The 10,706-nt window shown below is 48.7% G+C and overlaps 1 protein-coding gene across 1 annotated transcript; it reads left to right on the forward strand.

Moving 5' to 3' along the window:
- Nucleotides 1-3,775: 3,775 nt before the first annotated feature.
- LOC307242808 (protein FAM163B-like) lies at nt 3,776-8,663 on the forward strand (the record flags this gene model as incomplete). Its single annotated transcript, XM_080017390.1, has 2 exons — nt 3,776-3,868; nt 8,226-8,663. 2 exons carry the CDS (start codon nt 3,776-3,778, stop codon nt 8,661-8,663), a joined length of 531 nt encoding a protein of 176 aa, XP_079873516.1.
- Nucleotides 8,664-10,706: the final 2,043 nt, after the last annotated feature.

Consider the following 10,706-nt stretch of genomic DNA (forward strand, 5'->3'; position numbering starts at 1 on the left):
TTCTGACAAGAAATAGGCAATTTTGCAAGTTTGCATACACAAAATAAAAATACAACCTCTAAATACAATACAACCTCCAGAAACAACAGCGGAGTGAAGGGTGTGACCTTGTGCGTGTCACCCCGTGATGAACCTGTGACGGCACAATTGAAGTTACAGCTTCATGCCGCTTGTAAAGCTGGGTGGGCTCCAGCGCTGGGTAAATAAAAGGGAGGGATTTATTCGATCTTGAAAATATTTGTTAATAATAATACTAATAATAATACTAATACTAATAAAAATACGTCCTATAAACGTGTTGAAAAAATCGACTGCCGAGTGTTTAAGATCTCATATAAAAAAATAATAATAATAAATAAATAAAACATTTAAAGACCTAAATTGCAATTCCAAGGCCATAATCTTCTATTTCTTTTTTTTTTCACAACAGCAAATCTTTTTTTTTTTAAACAGTTACAAAGCTCAGATTCAAATTTCTTTTAAATGAATTTCCCTTATTTTTTCATTTCCGGCCGCACCTTTCCGCTGGCGCTCAATCTCCGTATTGATCAGCATTCTGCACCGCTTGTCCGGCTGATTGAATTAAAGTCCAGCTCCATTTCAACCTGGAGGCAGAACGGGGAGGACGAGGATATTTGATGGCGTCTGCAGACAGCTCGGATAAGCACAGACAGTCCGATCCATGCTAACTTCATAGAGGCGCCGGCCGCTCCACAGGGGAATTCAACGCGCTTTTACTTTGAGGCGTTTTGGGGTCAAAAACCTTCAAGCTGTCACTCAGGTGGTTCGACAGCACACACCTGAATGTCTATTTCAGAATTTGCACAAATAGACAAATAAACCGTTACCTAGGCTTTATTTTGAGTCTCTGTGACAAGATTTTTTTTTCATAATTTGTACAGTTTGATAATTTTTTTGTTGTGATTTTTGAGCGATTTTTGAGTCGGTGAGTGAGAGTTTTTTTTTGGTTTTCCTCGCAGACATCGATGCGAAATTATCGCTCATATTTTGGGTTTGTTCCGTATTTCTGTGTCACAGCTTAGGTCTGTTACATCTGGACCGAGAGGCTCCGTACTCCTGTGCTTGTTACAGATAATTGCTCTCGCGGTTGAGTCATAGCCTAGCAACAAGCTGACTGGCCTATTTTTGGTTTCAGGCAATTATTTCGCAATGCAATGTGACGCCGTGGTCGTCTGATGCTTTGAGATGGGATTTAATGAGTGGACAATAGTCAACGTCTGTGCCATCCAGGCCAATTGTAATAGTAACGGGTCTCTTACTGGGTTGGCGTTTTTTGAGTTTGAGGCAGAATTGTTCCAGTCTTTAAATAGCAGTGTCTTATAGACAGAATGCTTTGCTCCAGCGTAGTCAACACTTTCCTGACGGTACCGTCAGTAAAGTTTCCTTATTAGATACCGAGCAAACTTATTGTCCCATGACGTTAGGGTTCGGCTTTTTTGGCCCATGACCGTAGCAGGTCCCGTCATTCTCAGCAGCTCAACGGCAATTAGAGAGCCTGACGAATTGTCTTTTTTTTCCCCCACCTTTATTATTATTTTGGAGCCAGCGCCACCGCTGCCATGCATAATTCATGCATTTGTTGCATTGCAATTCACATTGCGGCCAATAAGCAACCCATTCACGGCAAATACAAATCTTTTCTTGCTGTATATTGTGTGTATGTACTGCATACTGTATGAGGAAACTGTAGCAGGCTTGCTATGCAGCCTTCGGGCAAGGACTCGGAGAGACGCAGGTTGCAGGTGAAGCGATGCCGGCACGGCGGCTTTTATTCACAATTAGTTCATCAGACGCCTACCGTCTCCGATCGTGGGTTTTCCCGCCCGATCCCTGCCGTGGACCCCTCACTGCAACACAAGACAGACACATAAGAAGCCTTCCGGGGCGGGGGTCGACCCCCGACCCAACCCCCCCGACCGACTATTTCATGTGAATTTGGGTGTCGCATTAGCTTTTTATTGATTTTTGTTTTGTTATTATTATTGTTATATCACAGAGCACGGAGGGAGCTGCAAATGGATTTTATGATAAATGCTGATATTCAGTATTTCAAACCTTTCACCGAACAGACCGTGCACTTCACGGAAAGAATTCTGACCCGCACCCAAGGCGGGAGCGCTTTAATTCCTGGGTCCAGAGAATAGGATTTTAAAATGTTTTAAACAATATGCAAATGAAATAGTGTAAACACAGATATAATTCATTAAGCTAATAAAAAATGTACAGAGGAATGATATAATGAAATTGTTAATATAGCATTTACATGTATTTAATATGTGAATCTCTATGGCTTCCCTCTGTTTATCTAATATTACTGAATTCAATTTCCTTTTAGTAATGCTAATGCTATAATAAGAGGGTCCTACCGTATAGGCTCAACTTTTGTGATCCTACCAAAATAATATGATTTTGTTGTTTTTTTCGAACCCTCTAAGATATTTATATTGATGATTGAGAGTAAATTTTTTTTTTTTTCTGTATATATTTTCGGTGTTTTTCTTTTGTCTAAATGAAATAAGCTCATGGACAAATAACCTAAATTGGTGCTGACGAAGGTCTCCCTGGGCCAGCCTCTCCATTTGTCGCTGCTGTGGCCGTGGAGCTGAGGTCAGGGGTCGCAGGCCGCCCAATAGGATTCCTCCGGCTGATTGATGCCGTAGAGGTCGCGATCCCTCCCAAACCCCGCCTTCTTCTCTCTCTCCTTTTCCCTTTGTTTCCTCCTCACTTGCTTTCAATTTGCTCGGTGTCGCTGAAAATCATTTGCATCTCCCCTCCATTTGTGCTTATCGCCATCTTTTCTCTTTTACATAACACCCTCACCTCATTTCAACTTCCACCGAACCGCTCTTTTCACTTTCATCTCAAGTCTCCTTTCTCTCCCCCTCCACCAGGCCTCCTTCTGTGTCATCCAATCTCCACCCTCCCTTATCAGCATCGTCTTCCGCTCCGTCCGCCACCATATTTCCATCGCTCCCTGTCCACACTCCCGCTGTTCCCTCCTCCATCTGCTTTTTTCCTCACATTTTTTTTTTGCCACGCCCACCCCGTCATCCTTTTCCCTCGCCGTGCGGATCCTTCGTCCTCCTCCCTCTTACCCCAACACGTCCCCCAAATCCCAATTTCTGTCTCTCTCTGCGTCCGTCTCCATGTCTCTCTCCCTCGCTCTCTCATTCTTGACCTCGCTCTGTCTCCCTCTCTCTCCTTGTCCCTGTGTCTCCTAATCTGACAGCAGTCTATATTATGAGCAGCACTTGTAGGTTGATTATATTACATGTCTCCTAACTGGTGGATAATTCAATAAGCGCCACTGAGATGACACACACTTATAATCCACTTAATGAAAGCAACGCTCCATCTCGTCTCTCCCTCCACTTTTGCTCTGTTCTTCTGCATTGGATCAAACCAGCAACCTTTAGATTACTGGACGACCAGCTCTACCTCCTGAGCTACCATCCCCATCTATCTATCTATCTATCTGTCTGTCTGTCTGTCTGTCTGTCTGTCTGTCTGTCTGTCTATCAATCTATCAGTCGATCTATCTATCTATCTATCTATCTATCTAACTATCTATCTATCTATCTATCTATCTATCTATCTATCTATCTATCTATCGATCTATTTATCTATCTGTCTGTCTGCCTGTCTGTCTGTCTGTCTGTCTGTCTGTCTGTCTGTCCATCTATCTCCCTGCTGACTGTGTTTTCTTCCTCCTTCCTTCCTCTCCTCCGCAGGGTGTTGATGGAGAGGCCTTCGAATGACAGCCGGGACAGTGGTCATCACAGGTGGAATTCTAGCGACAGTTATCTTACTGTGTATCATCGCAGTACTGTGCTACTGTAGGCTGCAGGTAAGGGCAACACCCCCGACGCTTGTTCTTTTTTTTGCTGGAATTGCACACTTTTCCCACTCGTTAGGCCTGTACACAATTCTTTTTTTTTTCTACATTTTCCAACCGTAGCAGTTGTCTACTGCCTAAACTGACTATGTGTGTGTATAAAACAGATTATCATCATTAAATCAGTGCACGTCATCATAACTTTGTTCGCCATTTCACAACTACAACTAGTGTGTTCATGGATGCCTGAGGTACAACGGATAAAAATGTCTGCCCTCACAATGTCAGTTCTAATGCACTTTGTTTCAGAGATGTAAGCATGTTTGAGAACTAGGCTTTCATCAGCATTTTCTCTTATGTCCTAAGTGTTGGAGTTTAGAGAACTATTCCTTTGAACCTTTTTTTCCCTCACAACTCATATCTCAGACCAAAATTTCATTAATTAATAATTACTCAGAGTTAGGTCTTGTGATGACAATTATTCTGCAGAAACGGTGTCCAGCTGGGCAAGGTTGCGGCTGATAGGCTGTTCATATGGGTCAGCCTGTTTGGACATACTGTTAAAAAGTAAAAAAATGTTGGAATTTATGTGTGGGAGTCTCTACCCGCTGGTACGGGTTTAGGTTTAGAGAGGGAGACTGAGTCTTTCTGGCACTGGGGCGTGATTGTTTTATTAAGGACGGGAACAGAAAGGCTCGCTGGCCAAGACGATAAATAATAAACAATAATAATAATAATAATAATAATCAGTCTGGGCGCAGGAGGAATGACGCTTCACTGGCTTCTGGCCGGCTGACGAGCCCCGTGCGCCGATCCCCCTCTGCAAGACAGACAAACATTGAGAAAACTTCCTGCCGCGAATCTGACCAACCAGCGCCGCTCGAGCACTAATTCGGGACAGCTGGGTGGTTGCAGGTAAGGAAGCTCAGCCTTAACCACGCCCCTTGGTCCGCCACATACCCGCACCGCCCAACGCGTGACGGTGTCCTTCATGCAGTGGAGCCACTGCAGCAGGGCATGGTGCCCCCAAGGAGGTAATAACTGAGGAAGGGGATGGCCCCCTTGATCGGCAGACACTCCTTCTCGACCGCAGTGTACCTCGACTCCCGCTCGGAAAGCTTCCGGCTGAGGTACAGCACTGGCCGGTCCGTGCCCTCCTCCTCCTGGGACAAGATCGCGCCCAGCCCTCTCTCCGACGTGTTGGTCTGCAGACACAACGGGAGAGAGAGGTTTGGGTTAAACAGCACTGGCTTCCCACAGAGAGCTGACTTTACCTTCACAGACACCTGCTGGCACTTCCCCTACCACTGGACCGGATCTGGAGCACCCTGTCGAGTTCAATCAGACAAGGGGCTGGTTAGCACTGAAAAGTCTGCTACAAACCTCCTATAGTAGCCGACCAGCCCCAAGAACTGCTTCACCTCCTTCCTGGGCTTGGGTCTCAGTACCTTCGCAACTGCAACAGTTTTATCAAGATGGGGTCGGACCAGGCCTTCTCTCAAGTGGTACCCCAGATACCGTACCTCCCTCCGCCCCCCTGGCACACCTAGTTGGGTTGGCGGTGAGCCCAGCCCTCCTCAGGGACACAAGCACTGTGCCCACATGCTGCATACGCCGCTTAAATCCAGTGTCATGAAAAACCGAGCTGCACCTAACAGGTTGAGAAGTTCGTCGACCTGGAGCATCGGGTAGGCGTCGAACTTTGACACCGTGTTCACCTTTCAGTAGTCTATGCCGAACCGGATTGACCCATCGGACTTACCCACCAGCATGATGGGGCTAGACCAGTCACTCATAGACTCCTCCTCTATCACCTCCATATCCAGCGTCGCCTCTAATTCCGCCTGTGCTATCTTACGTTTATGTTCGGGCAGGGGATACAGCCGAGAGCACACCTTCACCCCCGGGGTCGTCTCCACATGGTGGTTTAGGAGGGAAGTGAGACCTGGCAGGGAGGAAAAAACTTCAGAATAGCGGCGCTGAAGCGCGACCACATCCACGCGACCACATCCACGCTCTGGAGAGAGATGGTCACTTAACAGGGCCGCGGTACTATCGGCTGCCTTTGGAGCCTCCGCCCCCCATTCATCCCGTTCATTGATTGCAGTGGCCGGAGCCGTGGATGCCCCCTCCCTCCATTCTTTTTCAGAGGTTCAGGTGATAAATGTGTGTCGCCCCCTGTCTGTCAGACCGTTCGACCTCATAATCCACCTCTCTCCAATCGTGACCACAAAAGGCCCTTTCCACTTTGCGAGCAATTTAGAGCTGGACGTAGGGAGCAATACTAACACCTTGTCTCCCGGTGCAAATTGTCTGAGCTCATTCCCCGGTGACAGCTGCCCCAACACGTCTAACTTTGCTCTCAGGTCAATATACTGTATCTGGTTCTTGCTGCTACTTGCAAGGCCCTTTCTCCCAGTTTTCTTTAATTAGGTCCGTCACACCCGGGAACCCAGGGCCCAACCACTTGTCCCAATTACGGCTGTCGTCGGGATGAACTTCTGAATCCTGTTTTTCAGTGTTTTATTAAAGCGCTCCAGCAGGCCATCAGTCTGGGGGTGGTTAACGCTTGTCCAAATTGAGTGCCCTGGTTGGTCGGGATTTCCTTTGGAATCCCAATTCGGGAGAAGACCCGAAACTGCTTCGGCTTTCGGGTTGCATAATCCACTAGGACTAACACGAAACGATACCTGCGAGCACTACGGTCTAACGGCTCGATGATATCCCGTCTTTCCAACGTGACCTCGACTAGGTGGAGGGGCCTCAACGGAGCTCTGGTGGTAGCCAGAGGGTTGACCGATTGGCACTCGGACACGCGTCGCACCATTTGCGTATATCTGCCCAAATGCCTGGCCAATAGAAGCATGGCATTATCTGCTATAGTGTTTTATTGTGTCCGAGGTGACCGGCCATCAGGTTATGGTGGAAATGTTTTTCCAGGCTTCGGGACCGACAACTGGGTGATTTCCTCCCCTGACTGAGTGTCACGGCTCACTCCATCCAACCCTAATGACCAAAAAGTATGGGTGAGTGAGCACGGCGTCTGGGCGCATCAATGCGTCATTGATTTTAACTTCCCTCTCAAAGGCCACGCGCAGGGTATCGTCTCGTGACTGCTCCAGCGGAAAGTCGTCCGAGGGGGAAGACCAATGGTACCAGGGAAGACCCCACTTGGGATTCCCCCGCCTACGAACCCGTCGTGCCCGCCGACGACTCCCGCGCACAACAAATTCTTTTTTTATTTTTATTTGTACCTTTTTTTTTTTTTCACTTCTATGTATTGTGTCAGCAAGGTGATATTCTGAAGTTGTCTCCTCATATCAAAGATGAGTACAAACCAAACACTGACTTTGACTAAAAATGGTTGATTCCGTTCCAGTGAGGTGCGGGAAGGTTTGCAGGAATTTGTTGTAATAGCGCAGACTGTGCTTTCTAAAAAGATAGAACAGCAAGAGAAACATAAAGGTCTGGAATTGAAACTGATAATGTGGCAACTTCATGTTTCTGAAGATAAGGCAAAGGAATCTAATAATTTCTGGACAAGGGTTGGCTGAAAGACAGCAGCTGTCTGCAAAGGGTGGGGGACTGCATGTTCTGGCATCATAAAAAAAAAGGAGGATAAATTACTAGATGCATGAACCATACGGGCCCCTTGCCGTCTGAAATAAGTTAAAAAAAAACTTGATGGATGGCCGACTCATTTCCAACATCTCTCACTGCCGTGCATTTATTAGTTGTTCTTCTACACTTCGCTGTCCTTCTGTGCAGCCGTTCAAGCATCACACTCCTTTAGTTCTCGATACTTTAAAAGTCACTGTGAGTCGTGCACTACTTGTTTTTGTGGCGGGGGGGTTTTACGTAAATGATACTGAAGGAGGGAATAAAGCCGAGCGAGAGAACCGGGCGGAAATGTGAGAGTTTCACTCGGTGGGTTACTTTGCGCCGGTGGCAAGAAAAGTGGAGGGATTACACTTTTAGATGCAATTTACAGGACACGGATGACACTCGCGATTTCCGCAGTTTGACTAGAACGCGTCAATATTGTATTTGTATGAAGAACTAGTTGTTACCCGTGCTGCTATGATCTGATGTGAGATATAACACCCGTAACTTCAATTTAATATCGCGAAACACATCAATGATTGAATTGTGACATAACAATTGTCCTCTCTCTCTTTGTTGACATCATTCTATCTTATCGTTCTCACTCCCTCCTCTCTATTTTCTCTCTTCTTCTTTTCCCTCTCCTCAACCTCGTGCCCCTCCATTGCCCTGCACTTTCTCCCACCCCTCCACCCGACTCCACACGCCTCCACCCTACTCCTTAACCCTCCGCCCCACCACCTTTCTCCCCCTCCCGCTGATCCAGTACTACTGCTGTAAGAAGGAGGAGTCAGAGTCCGAGGAGGAGGAGCCCGACTTTGCCGTCACATCCCGCCTCCCGCCCGTCCACTCCAACCACAACATTGTGGCGGCCACGGCCGCCGCCTCGTCCGTCCCGAATGGCCCCGCACTCTTTTCCACCCCTCCGCTGGCCCGGAAACTGACGCGGTCGCAGACCTTCTGTCCGTCCTGCACGCACTACGAGCTGCCCTTCTACCTCCAGCCCCCGCCGCCCCAGATCCACCACCAGCCGGAGGGGCTGAGGAATGGGGGAGACCGGATCAGCTACCGCAGCGTCCAGCAGCAGGACCTCGACCTGCCGGTGCCTGTCAACTTGTCCAATTACCGCAAGCACAACCTCTCCCGCTCTGTCACCATGAGGGACATGTTCACACGCAGCTGCAGTATCAGCACCGACGTGTAGCCGGGTGGGGTCTCCCACTGGAGGCGATGGGGGTCACCGCTGGGTTGGGCTGACTGAGAATCGGATCAGCTCGGCCCGGACCGGGGTACAGGGAGCTCTTGAGCCGGAGCGCCGCCGGGGCGCCGCCAGAGCGCCGCCGGGGCGCCGCCAGAGCGCCGCCGGGGCGCCGCCATCTCATCCAGATCCAGCCCAGCGTGGTTTGGTCTCTGTCCAGCACCTTCTACAAAAAAAGCAAAGACTCTCACGGTACTCAGGACAGACCGTAAAAGGCTCAGTAATTAGAATAATTAAGGCCCAGGCCCAAACACTTTTGGACGGCACACATAAGAAACGCGGCTCAAATAACTTGGGAGCTCCCGATCCCTTCTGTTTTGAGATGTTTAACGATTTTTTTTTTTTTTTAATCAATAAGAAAAATTAAGTTGTTTCCATAATCAACGGAATTTTGTAGGTCCTATGTCTGAGCTCATTCGCCGAAGTACCGAAACCTATAAAGTCAAAAAACAATCATTTCCCAAAAATGGATTTTCCTTCCGTCACAGCTGCAAAAAATTACAACAACAAAGGACGTCTCCCCGCCGTCCCGCCGGCGCGGCCGTCTGTTCTCCTACCGGAGGATTCTGCGTCCTGCGCCATATAAACGGCCGCCGTTCGGGAGAGTGAACGGAAATGGACAACGGATAGAGCGGGGGGGGTGGGGGTGGGGGGGGCCTTTACATCGCAGCCGTCACCCAGGGATGTGGACGAGGATCAGCTGATCCCAGGGCCATGGTATCTTAAATCACAAAGGGCTCATCAAGGACAGAGCTCCCCGCTCGTATTACAAGGACTTTTATTAGTGGTTCGCCGATCCGCCGCGCTTGCTGTCTGTTAAATGCGGGGTGACATTGCCGCCGGTGCGCTTCTGCATTACAGAGACAGACCTTGGGGGATCCGACCAGGTTGCCGAAAGCGAACCGGCGCGCGTGTGTGTGTATAATGTGTACGTGGTTCTTAAATACAACTAAGATGGGACTAACCGCGACGCCAGAATGCTGAATCTGCACAAAGACGGACGTTCTGTTTTCCATACAAATATACCGAACCCAGTCCCGGGTTGCAATAATGTTTTAGATATATATACATATATATATATTGTGATGGGTGGATTTGGGGAGCGGGGCGGTGTTGTTTATATATGTGCCAATTTACCATAAATTAGTGTTAATGCGGAGTGCAGACGGGGTCTACCTCTACGGTATTTTAAAGAGGTTCTGAAGGTGTAAACCTTTATTTTGCCGTCACGGGGAATCCAACGTGCTCGCGGGATGGGGCCTGAGTTGAGGCGGCAGGCGATGGCGCGGAATAGCAAAAAGTTTCTACGGACACCCGTGGCCTCCGCCACGCAGCCGCCGCCATAGCTCTTCACGTCGTGGACTTCTCACTCCGGTACTCGTGTTGTCTCCGATTTGTTGAATTATACATCCGCGGGCCTCGAGATTAATTCGCTTTTAAAGGCCGATCTATAAATATTTAAGAGTCCATTTCTTAGGTTGCCCTCCCTCGTCTCTCTCCCCCCCACCCGCTCGCGGGGCTCCGGGAGGGGGAGGGAATGTTTGGACTCGCCGCGCCGCGGTTCTTCTTGGGCCGCTGCCTCCCGGGGTACTCTTTCTTTTTCCTCCGAGCGAAGGCGAACACGCCGGCGGGGATGGTCTTTGGACGTGAGGGGAGGCCGGGGGCTCGCCTTTATGGCAACAGGACACATTTAATGAGCGAAATTATTTATCGCCCGGGTTTAAGTGGAGGGGGAGGTTGTCAGGCCGGGTGAGGGCCACGGAGCTGATTGGATCTCCGTTGGGTTATTGTTGTTCTTCTATTGAGTGGTGAATGCCGTCGTTTCCTTTTCTCCAACGAGCCTCTATCTCTCTCTCTCTTGCTCTCTTTCTCGCTCTCTCTCTCTCGCTCGCTCGCTCTCTCGCTCGCTCTCTCGCTCGCCGTCGCTCTTTTTCCTCAGTGTTTCTCTATTCCTTTCTTTCACTTGCTCTCTCTCTCTCTCTCTCTCTT

The sequence above is a fragment of the Zeus faber genome, assembly GCF_960531495.2.
Source record: "Zeus faber genome assembly, chromosome: 17".
NCBI lineage: Eukaryota > Metazoa > Chordata > Actinopteri > Zeiformes > Zeidae > Zeus > Zeus faber.